Source organism: Ambystoma mexicanum, chromosome 1p (assembly GCF_040938575.1).
Source record: "Ambystoma mexicanum isolate Mex_15411 chromosome 1p, UKY_AmexF1_1, whole genome shotgun sequence".
In the NCBI taxonomy this organism is placed as follows: Eukaryota; Metazoa; Chordata; class Amphibia; order Caudata; family Ambystomatidae; genus Ambystoma; species Ambystoma mexicanum.
In genome coordinates, this window is record NC_090921.1 from 338396643 (window position 1) to 338418123 (window position 21481).

General features: G+C 43.1%; 1 protein-coding gene across 4 annotated transcripts in view; it reads right to left on the minus strand.

Annotated features, from left to right (window-relative positions):
* TLE5 (TLE family member 5, transcriptional modulator) overlaps window positions 1–21061 on the minus strand; it is a 272205-nt gene extending 251144 nt beyond the window's left edge. For 2 of the 4 annotated variants that reach the window (XM_069648274.1, XM_069648267.1), the window contains exons 1-2: window positions 20822–21061; window positions 12923–13020 (exon numbers count right to left, since the gene is read on the minus strand). In XM_069648274.1, coding sequence (XP_069504375.1) covers window positions 12923–13020; window positions 20822–20848 — 125 coding nt within the window. In that variant the 5' untranslated portion in view covers window positions 20849–21061. The remainder of the gene's footprint in view (window positions 1–12922; window positions 13021–20821) is intronic. The other 2 variants (XM_069648285.1, XM_069648294.1) reach the window with 2 other exon arrangements.
* Window positions 21062–21481: the final 420 nt, after the last annotated feature.

The window sequence follows — 21481 nt, forward strand, 5'->3', positions numbered from 1 at the left end:
AAATTTGGGGCTATAGCCTATGTTCACTTAGACACACAAGGTTTGCTTATTGTCCAACATAACATTTGTTTGATACAGTGTTTTGAGAGATTCTTTGCGACCTGCCTTTATGTTATCATATGCAATATTTTTACATCCATATGTAAAAATAGGGAGCCAAAATTTGCTGTCCACATTTACAAATGTGCAATTATGAATAAATCAGAATAAAAATTGCAGTACAGACCGAACCAACCATTCATATCTTCGCCATTTTGCTTGACTGGCAATGCCCTCAGTGCTGATCTCTAGACTCTGGTGTTCACGTCGTTAACTTGCCACCTGCAGGATTCCCTCCATGTTCTATAGTTCTGGGAGGTGCCCATATTGCAGTACAAAGCACAGCAAAAGCAGCAAAGCTCCTGACAGGCTTATGATAAAAGCATAGTAGCATAACTCAGCAAAAAGGTGCAATGAAGAGAGGACAAGAAATTGTCCCTCATCTGTCTCCACGCCTTCCACAGTCTAATGCGTAGCCCAGGCTATGTTTTCTCTATGGATTGCTTTGCATTAGTACCAGCAGTAATCGTGTTTTTAGCCAGACCGCGTTCAAAACTTTAGATGCAATAAAACATGTGTTTACCTACTGCATTACCCAAACAAGTGGCCATGTGCTGACTGCATCAGACTTACGTTAATGTAATTTGCATGCAAGTGTGCATGCGTTCTGCATGTAAAGCATGACAAGAGTTTAACTGTAGACAGTTGCACTTGGGATGGATAAGCTGATCCACAATAGCCCATTCCATTCTAGGTCTGATAGCCACAATAATAGAGTTGTCAGTGACGACCAAAATCCTTATAAGGGTGCCACCAATACTCCCGTCACCCCAGTAAGTGATGGCAACACTGTCAACATAGCAGCCACTCTATTCTGTAAGAGGATTCAATTCAGCACTACAGCCAAGTCAACGCCTAGTCTAGAATACTGAATGAAAACCCTTATTGATATATCTTTATGTCCAGTTCATGCGTTCTGGATGACTACCCCTATATAACACCCCTCTCTTGGAATCCTCCTGACCCCACTGAGCCAAGAAGTAGTTCTGTTTTGCAAGTTAAAAGGTTTAATTGATAATTTAAACAATAGATCTATATATCACACTTTAGAATAAATTAATGATTGAATAGCACACTTAATCTGATATGATAAAGATTAACAACGGAGAATCTGGCACTAGCACACTTGTGAATAGGAACAGAAGAATAAGGTGGTAGAGAATGCTTTATATAAGTTCAGATGGATGTAATGTTGAATGAAAATGCAATACAGAAAATACTCAATATGATTTCAACCAAACAATGTAATCACTTTTCTCTGGCAATCCCCTCCCCCCGTTTATGCAATGCAAGGAAATGGAAGGAAAGCACACAGTTCTCAGAAATGCAATCAAATGTGATTCAGTTCACCCCAGCAAGCTTAGATTACAGATCGGAGTTTTAAACACAGGCCCAAAATGCTTTTATATGTGCTGGCAATGAAGTGAAAAATATACTAAAATGCTTTTAATTCCCTCTAGGAGGTTCAGGGTGAGTGTTATCAAGTTAATATTAGTCCAGGCTCACTCTAGCAATGATACAGGGATGGTTCTTAAGAGGCAAACACATTTTTTTTAGCAAGGAAAGCAAAAACTATAGGGGGTAGGAATGCGGTTCTAGGTTCGCAGAAAAGCCACGATTCTCAGCTTTCAGGGGAAAGTTACTGCACGGAGATATGAGCGATTAAATAAAGGTCGTTTTTCAGATTTGAAATTTTAAAGTTCAAAAAGACAAGTGCAGCTTGCAACTAGAAAATGACAGGTGACAGTTAGGAGGCAGTTCTACTTAGTTAAAATAATATAATTCAAGCTATTTTAATCTAAGAGATTGGTTCTGCACAGTTTGCTAGGTACTCACACTATATTCTTGAATTAAATGGGCCTCGCCACGGATCTGGTCAGGTTTTCTTCACTCGCCACGGACGGTTTCTGCGCACAGCGTCTGGGTCAGCTCTACTCTGCTGGTCTGGTCTGGGTCTCTGGTTCTGCTAACAGTGATCTGGGTCAGCTCTGCTCTCTCTCTGGTTCTGGAAATTTGATAGATGAGTCTCTATGTCTGCTCTCTGAAGGTTGAGGGAGGTAAAGTATGGATTTTCCCGGCAGAGCTTCCAGCTGCAAATGGATTTGAAGGTCCCTATCTGTCCTGTCTGTCTGCTTTTATCTGTTTTTAAAATGGGTGTGTGTGCAGCATCACTAGACCCTACCCCTCTCCACTTGTCATTGGCCACTTCATTTCATTCCCCCTATCAATTGGAAGCGGATGAAGTGTCATCATGATGAGGTCTGTTTATGATACAGAGAACCCACCGCTGTCAACTTTACACACAAACTATATTTGCTCAAAAAACATATTTGCACAGGTACACATTTGTTTAAAATTACATGCACCCTTCACATATCACAGGAGGTATACCCTGTCCAAATCTGCTCTTCCTGGGAGCTTGCATTCAGGAATGGCACATATTTCACTTTTTAACTGATTTTGCAATTTCGGACATTAACCCAAATTTACACACATGTGCGCAAGGAGTATGGACATTAGTTGATGAAGTGTCAGATTTTTAACATGCACACATTTTGAGTAATATCCTCTTTTCCGCTAAAACCCCCCTGAACATACCACCGGGTCCTAACACGTCTTCAAATGTGGGCAGAAAAATCACAAGAATTATGGTGTCATTTAAATAATTTTCACAAGTCCGTACTATGAGTTATTCATCTTTTTAGAGTTATGTTCTGGCCCCAAAGGGGTGTGGTTTCCCCCCAGCACAAGGTTGAATTTCTGGTTTTTCCAGTTCTGCCAAGCCAGCTTGCTCTCACAGGCAGTGCTCCTCCCCTGTCCTTCCAGGAGGAAGCTCCATTTACGACTCCCGCCAATAAAACATTTGCCTGAGTCAGGACAGGGCTTTGTTCAGAGCTCCTGTATTCTGTGGGGGCTCCCCTTAATTCAATTATCAGAGAGATGGCATATCCTTAGTGTGGCCAGCAAAAGGCAGATCGGCCTGGGAACACAGCTGTGACTCAAGTTTCACTCCTGATGGGGGGTAGTTGCCAGGCAAAATTCAGTTCCTTAAGCCAGGTTTCAGATAAAATGTCACTTTTTGTTACCCAGTTTAAGTCAAGACAATGTTTACATATGCAGCTAGAATGCTGATTCTAAGTTTAAAACTATGACATTTAAACAATTGCAACCTATGTGACACTCAAAGTAGGTCACTCATTTCTTTTAAACATTTAGGTTTTTAGTGTCTTTCAGTCCAAATTTACTTAAACTGCTGAAATCCACAGCTCAGCCAGTCTTGTTATAAACCTTCAAGTCACTTCAGAATATGACTTTACATTGGATCCACCTCTCAGTAAGTCTTTCTTTGGCATGTTTTGGGTTCATTTATTCAGTTTTACACAAAAAAAGTAAAATCTGGTGTTGTTTTAAAACGCCGGCTTTTTGATAGTGGTGAGTACTGGTACTGCACCCCTTTTTGGGATTTAAGAAAATGAATTCCCAACAGTTATGGGTTTGCTTTTGGCAATCAGCATTGCCATTCCCAATGTTTTCAGACTACTGTGTGGGTAGTCCAATGGTGGTTTTAGGCAGTGTCCTTCTGTGCCCATAACATCGGCAAAAATGAGTGGCAGCCTATTCTTCATGCATTTCCCTGTGCATTTTCTGGGAAGCTCTGGCCATCATGATGTTTTCCATGTCAATACTGCACAGTTTTGAGGTAGGGCTCGGATGCATGGGTAAATACATCCCACAATTCTGCATAAACATAACTACCATACAACAGATCAGGCTCTGCTTCAGGTCTACCCAAATGCAAATACTGATAACATGCAATTTAATATTAAAGATATGACCTATATCAACACATGGTTTGAGATTAAGATTGCAAGTGTTCTGTCGGTTCAAGAGGGGGTAAAAAAGCTCACAAGTGATAAGCTCTCATACTTTAAATCCAGTGGTCATCAGGGCCTACCGAGCACGAGGTAAAACATTTTTTAAACGTAACATTGTTGGGAGCCATTTAGCTCCCGCGTGCAGCCTTAAAAGAGCACGGCACCAACAGCTACATTTAACTACCCTGCCCAACTGGAGCCACATTGTGCGTTTAGGAATGTGTATAAATATATACGATACCTCCATCAGAGCCCTCTCCTGTTGCCTTATATGACATTACTAATTAGAATAAGCTACAGAACATTTATTTTCTTAATATGAAGTGCAATGAAGCCACGTTTCGCTTCCAATTCCCTTCAAAAACACAAACATGCATACATAAATACAGGGAAACAACTTGGTCACAAAGGAGCATACCATAACGTAGCAGAGGCAGCGAGCCATTTATATGGGGCGAGTTGTAGTATGATAACTCTGTTTGAGAAGATGGATATTTTGAATAATACGGTGGCCAAACGTAGGAAAAGGGCGAGTGGTTAAGCTAAGCATGACTAAGTGCTAGTGTGATGTTAAAAAGAGCGCAATAGTCCTGTTAGCAGTGTGGGAAGGAGTAAGTAGTAAGGCTGGAAAGGTGAGTCAATAGGATAGCTCAAGCAGGGTGGGCTTTCAATTTGTCTTTACACTTCATAGGGTTCTTAAGACCCTCAGTGGCTGGTTAGTGAGTTCAGGGCTGGTTACCCAGAATACCTTGGAAATAGTGTTTGCCTCTCCCCAGTCTCCTGCCGTACTAGTAAGTACATTTTTCAGCACAGCAACTTCCACTGTCCATCATGACTCATCTGGATAACCTATTCTACTCCCTCGTAACAACAATCGCTTTCACAACATAAAAGAAGGCATTTTGGCACAATGATCTTAGTAATGATTGCGTAGGTACTTCTACATCATCTGTAGGTCTAATAATGAAAGTATAGAGCATCAGAGGCACGCAAGCCGGAGTTTGAATGGTCGTGGAGTCGATCCTCGGCACGACCAGATACTACCGATATTGCTACCCCCTGAAAGAAATCCTCCACACATGCTGTCCCTAAGGCTTATTTGAATAACACAGATGACTCCCAGTCCACTATTTGCTCACACATACAGTCAGCTTCTGCAGCAACTGCCAAAAGTCTAAGTTATTAGACCACATCTCCCACGAACCACCCGAGTTACAAGGGATAGGGCTAACTCATTTAAAGTCCTCCTACGTCAGCATGGTCCACCTTCACCTTATTACAATGCTCCCCCACCCCCAAACACTAGCCCCCTCGTCAAAAAGGAGGTTGACCTTAATAGTTCTGACCACAACATAATGGGTATCAAAGACATGGCTGAATAATGCCACTAACAGTGGTATCCCCACGTCTGTGCCTTAGACCGAGGTCTGATCGCACTTCAGAAACATCTCGACTGCCATGTAGTCTTGCATACAGGTATAGATAGATGGCTGCAAGAGCTTGCCAAGTTAAAAACCAGCTCCAATACCACTGCGGCGAGTCTGACTATTTACAGACCTCTCAAGGATATGCCTTTATTGGAGGAGCAGTTTGCCCTCATTAATAGCTTAACCAAACCTAAATCCACCATAGTGACTTTCGGTCACTTATTGGGCAGAAGAAAAAAAAATGCTAAATCTACTTGGGAGCCTTGGGTGCCATTGATCTCTGGATTAAAGAACCCTCAAATAAGGAAGGCCATGTCATCGACATAAATTGGAGGTTCTTAATCCAGTCTGTTCCTCCTGACCCTGGTGCAGCCACTCGAGATCTGCTTCACAATCCATCTCCCTGCAGCTCCGATTTGTCTGGACAAATTGCCTAGAACTACTAAAATCTTGTAATCTTAAGAATATGTTGGCAGCCAAATTGATCAAATGCGAACTTCCACACGCCGACTCATTTGGGACTGTACTTTGGTTGCTCATCTTTCGGCAGCCATTGCTGAAGTTACTGAGGTGTTAGCCCATGAGAAAAGCAAAGTCATCAAGACCAAGATGAAACAAAGCTCCTGGTTTAACGAAATTGTGTTAGAGCAAAAGGCGCATAAGCTCTACCCCCGAAACCCTCTTGAAATACAAAACCAGTGAACTACAAAAAAATGTTTTTTAAAAAGGGATCAGAGGAAAAATCAAATACTTAACACACTAATCCATAAGCTCGAAATCATAATCCCAAATCAAGTTACTTTTCAAAGTATTGTAAGAAGTAGAAGGGAGAAAAATCCTACCACCCATAACATTAAGCGTGATTCCACTTGTCGTCAAATGACCCAAGAGGAATTTTGCAATAAGATTCTTCGCCATAAACAGCATCCAATTGAAACAATGTCCTCCCCTGCAAAACTGTACAGTACCAGACATCTCCTACGGCTCACAGACACCAGAGTTCAGTTTCAAACAATGCACAGACTGAGATCCACAGGATAGTGTACAATCTGAAACCTGCCGCCTGTAAGGGTGACATTTGTCCAGCCACTATTCTTAACAAAGCCATTTTGCTTCTTATTGCAAGGGTGGTCACTCATTTACAGGTGAAGTGCCGACCTCCCTTTAAGAAGTCTGGTGAACCGCCCCGCCCCGCCCCCCCACCCCTGCTGAAAAAGAGTACACTTGACTTTTCTTTAGCAAAGAACTATCGGCCTAACACCAACGAACGTCCAGTTCATATGAAAACTATTGGACAAAGTGGCCCATCTCCAATTTCAGTAATTCATAGTACAGAACGACATCCTAGGCATAATTCAAACCACCATGGCCAGCATTGCGGATTCAGGTTATCCTGCACACTTGATGCTCCTAGACCTCTCAGCAGCCTTCGACCATTACATTCTTATAGACAGGTTAAAGGCCCTAGCAGGCTGGTCCCAGGAAACTTCAGACTGGATAGCATCCTTCCTTGGTGCCCGGGTGTCAAGAGCAGCAGATGTACAATCATGCCCCGACATTAACACCCGAGTTCCACAGGGCTCGTGCATTTCCTACACTAATATCTAAATAAAAACTACTTCTAGACCCCAGGTGGCCTTTGAACTATCAGGAACTAAGCCCTTAATGTAAAGTACATTCAGTCCTGGATGAATTCCAATTGTCTTGCTCTCAACGACACCAAAAATGGAGCTTCTCATTGTGGCCACTGGCCCATGACTGACCAAACTTGACCCCTTATACAAAAGCTTACCAACAGTCAGATTTCAGTATTCATCAAAAGACATTTGGTGTACATCTGGATGCAGAGCAGAACATGAAATCCCACGCTACAGTATTAGGTGGCTACGTGGTCAAACTACTAAATCAAATCTAGCCTTATATTTCCATCGAAAACAGATCCTTGCCTCAGCATGTTAATTCAAGGCTTGATACTGCAACAGCCTTCTGTCTGGGACGGCTAATGTACAGGCCCTTCATCTTGTTCAAAACAGCACAGTTCAAACGTTTTGGCCTCCGCAGACAAGATCATGCATCCGACTCCAGAAGAGCACTGCATTGGCTACCTGTGACTCAGATCTCCCATAAGATTCTGACCCAGGCCTATAAATGCTGGTCTTCTATTGCTCCTCCTCATCTAACAAAAGAGTTGCTACCTACCACCAGGCTTGCACACTTCACTCAAAGGACCATTACTAATTCGAACAGCCCTGCAGCCCTGCTTCAAAGTGACCAAATTTGGTAGCTGTAGTTTACCACTCACAATAACTACTCTCCCTGACAGAAAGCAGTCAAAACTTACCTGTTCCGTTAGACTCCTGCTATCCTTCTGACTATCCGATTTGTGTCCTGTGCTCCTATGTCCTGTTCTTCATGCGCCCTCAGGCCCATGAGCGTGTGGCGCAGAATAAGAAATAAAATAAATAAATGTGGAGGGTTCAAATTGCAGAGGGGAGGCGGTCCAAGTAAGCAGAGGGGAAGAACAGGTTGGGCAAGATGTACAAGGGTACTATTTTGTGCAGCCATCAATATTCAGAAATATGACACAAGATTTCCCGCCACCACACCTTTCCCCAAATTGGCAGTATTTTTTGGTAAATCAGTGGGCCTCACTCAGAGCACCCCCATCCCCACCAAAAAGGTGTACCCCCGTGAACCACAGTAACACAAGCACTTACATACATCTATCCACCCCCACCCCCCAAAAAGCATGCATGGCAGACACCTGCATCTTCCCACCTGGCCGCATTATTCAACTCCTGTGTGCACGTAGTGGCTGGCAGTTAGATTTAGGAAGACTGAGTGGTGTATTTTTTTATTATTCCTTCACCTAGAACCTTTATGCACCTAGAGAAATGTGGCCCTGCATAGTGAGCCGCCAGCCTGGCGATAGAATTAGGAGTAAAAGTGTGGGAGTTCAAAAAGGTCCTGGTAGCAGAAGACCAAAGAGGATGCTGGCACAGTAGTACAGTTTATATTTCAGAGATGTTAAGCGGTTTTCAAGCAAAGGAGGTGCCCGAAATGAGCCGTTGCAGTTTAAGAGCTAAAAAAAAAAAAAGGTAGAGAAAGTGTGCAAGGGTGGCAGATGAAACCAAAGTCTCTAGCTGAAGGGGGATTATGGAAGAGTGACGGGTGGAACATGGATAGGCACAGGAGTGCATGAAATAAGAGCACCTCTGTTTTGGAGAAGTACAACCAAAGAGTGCGAGGCCATGCCGTATTTAATAGCAGACACACAGATACAGATTTTGGTAATTACGTCAGTAGAGGGTTCAGGAAAATAGGAAGATTTGGGCATCGTCTGCAAAGAGTTGGTACAAGAACCCAAAAAGTGCTTAGAGCAGAAGTGTACAGTGTGAACAGGAGGGACCCAAGACAGCCTTGCAGAACACCAACAAAAGAGGAGATGCGTTCAACTCTATGTTGCAAACAGTAGTGTTCAAAAGGACACTTCCATTTCTGCAGAGTGGTAGACAATGCCGCCTTAAAATTGTAAAAGTGAAATGCACATGTAGAGTAAAAACAATGGAAGTGCACCGTTTCATTTACAACCAGAGTAGGCAAAGGGCAGGAACAAGACGAAGCTGCAGAAAAGTCTGACTTGTCAGAGTGCCGATGTGATGCCTAGCCCCCTAGCTAGTACAGCATCCCCAACAGCTGCTGATCCGTGAGCTGTCGCATACAAACAGATTATAATGAGACGTACAGAATTGTTCAATTTGTGAGCTCTCTGCAGAAACAGGCCAAGCAGCCCTACAGATAGGGGGTGCATGTATTGGCCACTTTTACTCCCGAGAAATAGGCGAACACTCAAATAGGGGGTACGAAAAAAAAAATACTCCCAACAAAAGTAGGAAATAGGCACACAAGAGCTCCTCTTCCAGTTTTCACCCACACGGCTTCATAGATTGTTCGGACCAGTAGTCCACAGTGCCAGAGGAAAAACCTGCCCTTTTTAACTACATAATCCACGTGGTAACAAACTACCTTCAATGTGTGTAAATAACTAAGTGCAAACTGTATAATAAAAATATTACTGCTTTACAGTAAAACAGTTTTACTTGCTTATTAGATACTCCCATTGAGAAGAGCGGACTTGTACACTCCGAACTTTAAAATTAGGGAGTAAAAATACTCCCACTGCAAACCTTATCTGGAGCACCGAGGACAAGCCACGCAAATTCGACAAATGGGCCCAGATGTGTAAGTAAGTCTTGATTGAAAGACATTTTCTATTAGTGTAAAGATGGAGATATACTACAGTGAGCACAATTGGCATTTGAGCAGAAGGGCTTTGTACTGAATCACCATCAAGTGTAAAAGATTTTTATTTTATGTTCACAAAAATCTTTGCTTTTGTGCAAATCGCCAGTAATGCACACAATGATGCTGTTGTATTCATTTAGCTTTAGAATTGATCCACATGTAACAAGCATTGACAATGCCAAATGTTTGGACTTGTGTAGGCATGGGAAAGTTATCTGTCAGGCATTGCCATAGTGTCAATACCTAGCCATTGATTGTAGGTACAAAATGGTGAGAGTACCGGGGCATACAGTAGTTTCTGGCAAGTGTCCAATATACACAAGCCAAAGCTTGTTTTTTAAAAAGGTCTTCAGTGAAGGACACATGTAGCGCTTATAAATGGAGTAGCTGAACCAGTAGCAGGTTTACAGCTCGTCATTAACTCAGAAGACTGCTCTGAGACAACACTGGTAGGTTCTTCGAGTGAAAAAGATGGTAAGCTTGATTAAACCGAGCTCAGAGATACCAGGAGGATGGGTTTTGGGCAGAAAAGGGCAGAAAGGTGTCAACATGGCCATGGGGAGTAACATGGGCAGTCAATGGGGGAAGGGAAGGGCAAATAACGGCTACACGCCGAGCCCTCATGCCATTTCTCCCTACCTGTACAATAGTTTTGACTACATGTGGTACAAAGCCCAAACTACAAATATATACGATGGTTTACAGTTGGCGTGGACAGCCTACATGAATGTCTCTCGGGATGCTGAACCTAGGTTGATTTAACTTCTATTACGAAGGTGAATCAAAACGCTGTGCGATGTTATTTGTACACATACAGGAAACAATATGATGTGATACTAATATATACATACACACATCCACCTTCACAACCGAATTGGATCAAACAGTGCACAGAGAAGTACTAACACAAAATATCCTACAATGCAAAACACAAGAGAAGTTAGTCAAGTGACAAGAGCAGCAGGCAAGTTCAAGGCATGCCCTTCAAGTAAACCATTAATTATGATACAAAGAAAAACAGCAATGTTATTACAAAAGCAACCATTTAAGTTTTTCATTCAGATAGCCACTGTAAAGTGACACCCGTTTTAAAAAGACAAAATAAATAAATGGGGTGGGGGTGCTCTGGAAAGGGGTCATGACCAAACTACGCAGGACAGGGCACTTGCCTTAGGCAAGAACCACCTGCCCCAAGAAACACGATGCGCTGAAAGAATTTGGGTCAGCACAGTCTCAAGTGGACTTGTCTGCATACTGTCAATAAAGCTCGGTTGGTTCAGTTTCTAAATAAAAACGGCTGTCTGTAAATTAACCTCATTCTCACACGGTATAAGCGTAATTCAATCAATCACTGAACAAATCACCTTCAGCAGTGCTTTAAATGATACACGAAATCGACGAGTCCTAAAAGAGGGGTGTGGCCAAATTGTGGTCCGCAAGAGTCAATCTCAAAAATATAACTAGGTCTTACAACCTGTATTTTGGGTTACTCAGGAAAGTCCCAGACAGTCTTGGAGGCATTCTGTAAATAAAGCTCACAGGGGTTACCTTCTAAATAAACCGGTATCTCACATCATATAAGCAATTCAGTTAATAAATCACCTTCATTCTGTAAATAAATGACCAGGTCACAAGGATTTAATGGATTTACTAAGCGCTCATGACGGTAGCTAAGAACCCCCTTTCAAGATTTTGTTTAATGCAGGAATCTGCACCGGTGAGCCATAACATATCAATTGGGTCATTTGTTGTGAAAAGCACTCCTGTGGCTACTTCAGCTTAAACATGGCGCACAAAGATACTCCATGCCAAAGGCCAGGTTGATGGCAGGAGCAGCGCACATGTGCAACATCTCTCCTCGCAGGTTACTTTTTCCATAAAGGTTGGGATGGGACACCAGTGAGCCCTGGCAGAACAGTTAATGGCGACTACTCTGCCACAGCTAGCTTTAAACCCCTGAAAGCCCCGAGCTCTATTCTGTAAATAAATGATGTCCAGCGTGCTCAATAGCCTTTTCTCCATTGTCATCTAGGAGTTTGCCACAGTATGAAGCTGCACACGGGCAGATAAACATTCCACAGGGAGTTACCAGTCTTTTCAAACACGTGGGGCTGAAGTATAGTTTGAGAATAAAGACGGGATAAGGTTATATCCTCTCAATGGGGAACCCCCCCTTAAAATTGCATTAGGAAGCATCTCCATTCCAATGTATGCACCACGAAGCTGCCGGGGAAAGGGGTGGCCTTCACGAGCCCGCATGTATCTTCAACTGGTCTTGAAATCGCCCGCAAGAAAGCACCAATTTACACTGCTTTGCATAAAATGGATTGGAACTTAAAATATAAAATCGGACAAATCTATGACAAGGACTCATGCCTGCAGCCCTTCCAAGCACATAATGCACACTGGCTTCCCTGCTCATGTCAGAACACCCAAACATAAACTAACGGCAACCCAGAAGTCTTAAGACTTATTTGGACTAACTCAGGCTTTGGGATTCAGGGGATGACAATTGGGCTTTAGACGCATCCCTGCATAATTGCTTTCACGGCTTTTTAATCAATCCACCCGACCTCTGCTGCGAGTGACCCATGCGTACTCGGGAATAACAGGAGCCCCGGCTCATGGGCAGATTTTGGAGAATACCAAGGATCTGTCATGGCTAGTCTCAGCCCATTTAAAGCCTTGCATTCACCAACACCACCGACTGCTGTCTTCCAAAGAGCGTTCAACCTCGCACACAAATAGCATAACAGTTCTCTTAACCCTTACCACCATCATTGGTGCCGTTTAATTGTCCAGCCTCCAACAAACAATTAATCACAAATCCCACCCAGCTACCCTTAAGTGTGCACGCAACATTTTACTCGGTGCCAAATAAAACCCCACGCTTCTGATGGACAGTATAGGCAGTTCGATCTTAACTTCAGCCCTAACATATGTACAGTCACGATGCACGGAAGTGAGTGCACACGGGGAATCAAAATGCAATGCTAGTACTGACAATATGCGTAGGTAGGGAAATTAAAGACCACGGGATAAAAGAAATGCATGCAGCAGCCAGCAAGGGTGTAGTGGCTGCGGCTAGGCTTGAAGATATTGAACTGTTCGTTGTCTGCTCAAGGACAGCAGGAAGATCTTAGGGACACAAGGGAGGGGGGAGCAGCAGGTGCACCAACATGTGATATGGACCGGCGTCAGTGTAGCGTGGCTTACCTGTGATATTGTGCCTGAAGGAGTTGAAACTCGTCTTTAATCCGGTCGCATGAATCCGAGGTTGTAAACTTCAACTGCTGCGGAAGGTGAGAAGAGCCCTTTAAAAAGCAACGAGAGAAGTATTTAACAGCACTGCATATTTACATACTAATAGGGACTGGTTTTATCCATCACCAACATGTCTTCTGAACGCTTGAAAGGGTTTTGAGCCATTATGTTGCAAATGCAAAAGCCCTATTAACATACCAAAACCCACCGATATGATGAACCACTTGACCCGAACCCATGGACTAGGACAATCCTATCTCTCCCTTAACCATTGAATTCAGGAAACGCAACTGTCCCCACGGAAAAACGTGTGTTGGTTATAGGAGTTACAACGCTGGTCATGTGCATCCAACTTTAACAGAGGAGGCCATAATGTTATATAGCCTCACCCAGGGAAGCCCAGTGTTTCTTAGAAGGGTTAATAATTGTAAAGACGTAATGGGTCTAGCGTTATGGTATCCAAATGTATGAATGTCTGAGTGTGACAGTTAACCAGCTGTAGGTATGTGACTGATGCAGTGAGGGTAAGTATCCAAAGGTGGATGGTGGTGTTCAGTCACCTGCCAAACATTATACAACGGAAGGATTGGATAGTTTCATGTCTGAAAACATGACACAAAATCTGGAGGAGAGTTTGTTTTCTTAGGTCCGCACCTTTGATTTGGAGGGTTTACATACATTGTGAATTTAAGGATTTTGGTGCTGTAGTTGACAATGAAAACTGTGTACTTGGCATCACGGATGCAGTAACGAACGGCATAAACCTTGAGAGCACTATTAGCATTTATCTCATTAAGTCATGTATGACATCATTTAAGACTCTATAAATGACATCACAACAGATGGCACAGTTGATACCATCACTTTTATCGCAACTAGGGGGACCTACTAAACTGTAGTATAGAAATGAATCCTATTTGACATGTACCATTGATGCAGACAATAGAGCACATGTTTTATTTAGAACGCTTTGCCTAAAGAGTTGTTACTGCACTAGAACATTTCTCCTGTGCACGGATTACTCAGAAGTGAAGTAAACATATCTCTGCAATTCGTTTGATTTGCAAAAGTGAATCTACTTCTACAATAGTAATTGTGCAAGCCAGTTTGCTCTCATACTCTGCATTAAGGAGGCTTGCCACCTGGGTATTGTACCCGACGGACAGCACCCGTCTAAATGAATACACGCTATGATGCATCTTTTCCTCTGTGCCTGGTGTTCCCTGTCACTAGATGGATTTGAAGACATGCATTTCAATACATGAAGGGAGTGGCAGCAATTAATAGAGCCTGCCACTTCTGTAAAGCATTTACAGTATGGCAACAACCTTGCCAACCACCTCACATACGACGCAAAGATTGCATTCAGAGGCCAGAACAACCTTCCAGCACCAGCCGAATGAACATGTTAGGTATGCGGGTCACTGGGTGACTAAAGTTTTGTGGGGGCCTCATTTTCTGCTGACCTCTCAATGTACATAGTTCAGGATGGGACGGAGTTGGATATCTCATTTCTTGCTATAGGAGGGGTCTCAGGTTTGCCATTAGTAGTACTGTGTGCTACTGGGAGGGTCTCAAGTTTGTTGTTGACTGCTCTTGAATACAGGAGGACATTTATTTTAGGAGGTTGGTTAGAATATGGGGTTATGTCCAGAAGTGTGTGGTCGTGTTGCTAATCAGCGGAGGCCTCTTTCTAAGTTTTGCCAATGTTTCAAACCACTGCAGACTTGGCCTTTATGCTCAATGTTGCTGATGCCTTATGTGGTTGTTTCTAATTTCATGTCTCAGCCTGGGACCTAAATTAACCCTTTGTGGGTATATCGCGGGAATCTCTGGCCGTCCTGTGTGTCGGGTGTTACTTTGTTTTGCAATGAAAATTAATGGTTTTGTGATATTGTATGATGTTTCCTATATGCTGTTTGTTCCTATGGCGTTTTTTCTACATATGTGGGATAACTTTCAATGTAGTTACCCATCTTTAGATGCGTGTCTGGCCGGGATGTCGATTGAGATTGCCTTGCCTATTCAGAAAGATTATGCACAAACTGTAATCTGGGGTGGCATTTCAGGGATGGTTTGCTATAACTTGCGTCATGTCCTGGGCTCCTTTACTTGTGGGGGGATTATATTTTACGCTTTGCTACTAAGCGTATTCCATTCTGTTCAAATTTAAGAATGGTTATCTTTATTGTTGATGTGTGAGATTCTTGCGAATGTGGATACTGTGTGACTGATGTGTGTCCAGGTGCATGGTTCTCTACACTAGACTTTTAGTGTATCCTTGTTACTCCTGCAGTTAATTGTTTAGAGTGTTGTTTTACATATTTGGCCGTTTGCCTATGGCAGGAAGTGGTAATACATTTTTTTGAAATTGGTGAAAAGGCTGGAAAGCTGCTGGCATACAGACTGAAGGTAGCAGAAGGCGATTGTTTCATTTCAGCAATTGCAAATGGAGATGGTGGAATGGAGACTAAGCAGAGAAATAAACAAATTATTTCGTGACTTCAAAGCTTTATGACTCAGACCTAGGCTGTGATGAGACGGGTATTGTAAATTTTCTGAACTCTTATGACATACCCCAACTCTCAGATGATCAATCGGCGTGTATTGAAGAATTTACAGTGGAAGACATAAAATTGGCTATTTCAAAACTTGCAGGGGGTTAGTCGTCGGGTATGGATGGCCTTCCAGGTGAGTTTTATAGAATCCTGCTGGAGTCTACTATACAACTTGTGTGTGACGTCTAGAAGGAGGCCTTTGATTCGGGTTTGTTACCCGGAAAGATGCGGCATGCATTAAATGACTGTTCTACAAAAAAAAAAAAAAAACACAAGTGCCCCACAAGATGTGAAAACTACAGACCGATAAGCCTGATTGTGATTGTAAAATACTAGCGAAAATGCTGGCAATGCGACTGGAACCAGTGATTACAGCTCTAATTCACAAAAACCAGGTTGGATGTTTTACAGGTAGGGCTGTGGCTAACATGCGCTGTCTACTGTAGTCTATTGAACATGGTCATTGACAGAGAGTAGCCACTGCTGCCATTTCTTTAGACGCTGAGAAGGCGTTTGATCGGGTCAAGTGGGCCTTCTTCTCTTGCCTGAAGAGGATGCGCTTTGGTGAAAAATATCAGCAGTGGGTACAACTTCTGTACAAAGGCCCATCAGCTAGTGTGCTCACTAATGGTCTCATTTCTGATGCATTTACACGGTGTCCAGTCATAATAGCGAATACAATATTTTCGAAAGTCAAAATGTCTTATTCGAAAATAAAAATGTCGAATTACAAAAATGTCGAATTTTTTCGAATTAATGTTTAAATAAATAATTAATAATAGTTTATTAAACATAATTGTTTTAAATAATTAAAGGTATATCCATGGTGGGTGGGGGGGATGGGGTTTTTTAATAATTAATTAATGTTTTATTAAATATATTTTTTTAAAATTAAAGGTATATCCATGGGGGGTGTTGGGAGGGGATGGGGAGGAGGGGGGGGACCGCCCCCATAAAAAAACATTAGTATTTGTGACATTTTACATAGTTATTTTAACATTGGTTTTTCGATTTTTTTTCCGACATTTTATTTTCGAATTAATGACTTTTTCTATTGTATGTGTTTGACATTTTTGAATTCGACATTTTTGTTTCGACATTTTTGTAATTCGAAATTATGTTTTCGATATTATGACTATAAACCATTTCCACTCCACAGGGGCACGAGACAGGGTGGTCATCTCTGTTTATCCCGTCTATGGAACCGTTGGCGCTCTGAGAGCAGATGTGAACCTTAAACCAATAATTGTAAACGACCGTGAAAATTTGCTTTGGTTGTACGATGACGATCTATTGGTTGAGCTCCAGGATCCAGTTAATGGCATACCCCACTTGATGCATGACATTCAAGAATTCTGTTGTATCTGGCTATAAAATTAATTGGAGCAAGTCTGAAATTTTACCACTCAATGATCTGTGTCTACGTAGTGCTTGTGCACATTTCCAATTCAGGTGGTGTAGTGATTGAATCAAGTATTTGGGCATCTGGACTGGTGCAGATGTGGTGAAGTTGCCAGCTTTGAACTTTGGGATGCTCATTCAAAACTACACTGACATAGCCAGGTGGGGGCTCTGAATTTTCCCCCACATGGACAAATGTAATTGCATTAAAATGAACCTGGCTCCTCGAGTGAACTATCTTCTGTGTTGCCCATCAAGGTTCCTGGTCATATTTTCAGAGCAATAGACAAACTTATGCAACAGTTAATTTGGAATGGGAAGCCACCCAGATTAGCTATATGGAAACTACAACTCCCATTGAAAAAAGGTGGGATGAATTTACCTAACTTAAGTGAATACCATCTTTCATTTTCAACTCAGCATCTCTGTCAATTCCTTGTTCCAAATGATGAATATCCACAGTGTGCGATGTGGGAATGTGGTGCTATATCCCAGTTGGAACCCAGAGCTCTGCTGACTTCGAAGAAAAATAACTAAGGCAGCGAATCCTTGGACTGGTTTTCTTCAAGATTGCTGGTGTGATCTCAAAGCACATGAAGGCAGACCCTTACCTGCACGTGGATGCCTCCTTTTGGTTGAATTTGGCCCTGAAAAGTCAAGGTAAGGTTTTGTTTTGGCCAGAGGGGTTCCCGACGGGAATAAAGTACCTCTGGGATCTATTAGATGAAGGAAATTGGATCCCGTATGCACAGCTGTGTCAGACTCATGATATGGCTGGTTGTTCGTTTTCCGAGTACAGAATATTGAAAGGCGTCAATGCTTGCCTTGGTGGTGATTTGTTGGAACCGAATACTGCCTGGTCTATGTTGCTGCTCTGTGGAGTGCTGCTCATCCTGCTGCTACGATGTACGGATTTCTGAAATCATTCAGGAAAAAAGATTTGGGACTGCCTGTGATCTGGGCAGAGGAGTTAAAAGACATTGATTAGGTCTGCTGGCAGCGGTGCTGTGAGAATACCCGATTGGCAAGTCTGGATTGGGGTCTTAGAGCATTGCAAACTAAATTGCTCTTTAGGTCCTATTGGATTCCAGTCAGATTATTTAGGAGACAACTCATGGACAATGAACTCTGTTGGAAGTGGAAGGGCGCTAGAGGTTCCCTCAGTTACCTGATATGGCTTTGTCCTAAACCAAAGACATTCTGGGAGTAACATTTGTGAGAGGTTGGGACTGGTTTTGAGCTATACGATTCCCCTCTCTGCTACCTTAATGATTCTAGGGGACGTATCAAAAATTGATGATATCTCCTTTGGGCAGGCGACTTGGATACTCCGAGCCAGTATGATCGCTAAGAGGATGATAGTCGAGCAGCTCCTTTAACATTGATGAATGGGTGGATGAACTTTTGACTTCTCAATTTACAAGAATGCGGATGATACTGAGAAATTTGGAATAGGTTTCTGGAGGTCTATGGTTGAATTTTATTTTCTGTACACAATGGGATGTTTCTGTAGTTGGAAAATGCTCTTGCTGTGTTAATCCATACTTGTAATTTTTTGTTCAATGTGTCATTGATTTTGCATTGATGGTTCCATTGGCTAACCAATTGCTTTCTGGTTCTCTGTCTTTTCCTGGTTGCTGACTTTTTCTTCTATCCTCTTGTTTTGCTTTCTTTTTAATTTCCTTCATCTGCAGAATTGTTTTGTCTATATGCTGTTAATTATTTGCCTAGATAATGTATTGCTCACTTGTGACGTTTGTATTTTGTAATAAAAACAATCAGACGTGCCTCTCTAAACTAGTCTCATGTAATGGGACAGTATGCATTAACGCGGTAGTTAGCAGGGAGTTCTTTAAGATACGAAATAAGCATTTACTAATAGGAAAGATGTACGTATACATTTCAGGCTAATAAATGGTACACCTTTTGAACTAAGCATATATAAACACACACAACGTCCTATACAGCAGAATGTCAAACCAGGGATCGAAATTAAGATCGGATAAGAAGGAGGTAAAGTGGCACCTGGGAGTTATCCAGCAATCAAGAGCTACCAAGTAAAAAGGAGTTTGTTCTGCAAACCCAATTTACTCAAGATGCTCATTTACTACCACCCATGATTTAAAAGTCGTATAGATGTGCACTAATGTTCATTTAAAGAATGACATTGCCATAGGCGTGTTTGTTCCGTATACGATGGCCTGGGGACTGAAGCCAAAAGTAGCTCCCGTTAGCTAGCTGTGTATCAAGCTAACCAGACTCTCTAGGATATTTCAATTTCGAACCCCGATATCTGGATTTGACTGGCCCATGATGTTAGGCACAATAATAAGTTCTGAGGTGTCCCGCATCCTAACCGCTCGACGTCTACTGCCGTCGATTCCCATACCTACCTAAAGTGAACCCACCCCAAACTACACGCACAATCCGCATGTCACAGGGCCCTGTCCTTACCACCACATGTCGTTACACCGCCCCTCGCATACATGTACGACAGAGGATCTACGTTTCTTCTTAAGTGTAAACTGTACAATTTTCCACATTTGCTAGATGAAGTGTACAAAAGAAAAAACAAATCCACTTAATGCTTTTTATTGTGCTTGGTTGCGCAAAAATCGAAAGCCGGTCACTTACTCAAGTACAAATTAACAATGGGTTCCTGTGGCATGCAAGGCATCAGATCCCTTCAGCCACCTTACCACCCAATAATGACAAGGCTAATCTACGCCCCCCCCTCCCCCAAATTAACATGCTACCTTGCGGCGGGTCCGGGCACTTTAAGACACCGGTGAATGCTGCAATGGCAGGTAAATGTAATCGACATATGCAGTAAAATGGGCGAGCGTCCGTGTACCGGAGGCGTTTGATTGCGAAGCAATCACCAAACTCCTCCGAACGCCATGCTACATATGGAAAAACAGCACTGCGGATTCTCAAGGAATGTATGATTAAATGTGTGAAGGAGTACTGTGTGTCCTGTCCATGCTTGCCCATGGTGCCAGTGTCTCTAGGGGACTGGAGCCGAGTTGTGAAGGTAGGGCAAGTGATAAAAGTAAAGAGGGTTCTGGCTTCCTCGGGCAAACAATTGCCTTCACCAACCGTCACTGAACTGCCCCATGTGCCGAGGCCTCATTGAGTGAAGAAAAAAAAAGCAAACTTCGAATGTGTTAAAAGACCATCAACATTGCTGGGAGGCATGCTCATTCCATGTTCCGTTACCGCGTCGTGAAATGTGTATACTCTTGCAGTCCCTTATTTGCTTTACCACTGCTCTCACGTATCGCGTTAGGCTCAGTCAGCATTTTTGTCATATTACATGGCCTTTTAACACCAAAACCCCATTTTCTACCATGCCCTCCTCAAAACCTTAACGAGATCAATACACCTTAGTGCCATCACCGATGCCTTATTAGCTCATTCGTAGCCTTTGCAAACACAAGGAATTACTGCTTGACCCTTACGATCCCGCCCGTATTATCGCTTCACCTTTCATATTGTACTTTATGGTGTTCTTTTTAACCACATCGTATTTTTTTGCACCCCTTCCCCATTTACGTCACATTCGCCACAGTTCATAACCATTAATTGGCCCCTATACATCAGGTCATATGTTCCCTCTATATCCCTGCCATATATCGCACTTTATTTAATTCACTCGCTAACGCAACCCGTAGTTCGATAATTCAATCCCCCCCCCAGGTCTTTGACATTCTTATGCCACCCACAGGCCCTTAATACTGCCTAGACCCCGTGGGCCTTGAACATTATATACCTCACTTGCCCCTCCTTGGTATTCACACCCTGTCCACCTTCCCTTTCCTTCCTTCCCCTCCAGCCTCCCACCCCGCCTGTCAGGGAGGGTGGTCCTTGGCTACAGCTCCCCCCCTCTCACCGAGTGCCTGCTTTGTGGAAACATCATGTCCGTCGGGCTATGCGGGTGCGAGGTGGGGGTCGGTATCTCCCCGCTGCTCCCCTTGCTCACACCCCGGGCGGCCTCTCTCTGTGTCCCAGCAGCTCCCCGGTTGCTGTATGACTCTCACTGCGGCGCAGGTTCCTGTAATGGCGGCTCACGGAGGAAGCAGTGGTGGGGCGCCACCTGCTGACACTCTAGCCAATCACTGTGCAACTTGTCAACGACCTGCCAATCAGAGAGCCCCCAGTTGACGGGCTGGCCAATCAGGGTGCCCTGTGCTGACAGGCTGACCAATCAACGGCGCTACTGCTGACAGACCCGTCAGTCAACAAACACCGGCACCTCTTTCCCCTCCCAACCCCATTGCAGAAAGACCAATCACTGAGATCCTTGGAGACATACCAATAATAAACCGTCCCTGACCACCGACCAATCCTTGGGCTCGCTGGAGACTGAGCTCAATAAAAGCGTCATTTGAGAATGAAATGTCAATCAAGGAGTCACCAGGTTACAGATTACCACAATTGTCATAGATGAGAGATCAATCACCGAATCTCTTCTTCTTAAACGAATCAGAGGATTACCCGTGAGGAGACTACAAATAGCAGAGACCTCTCCCATAAGGGCAGAAATGATAAC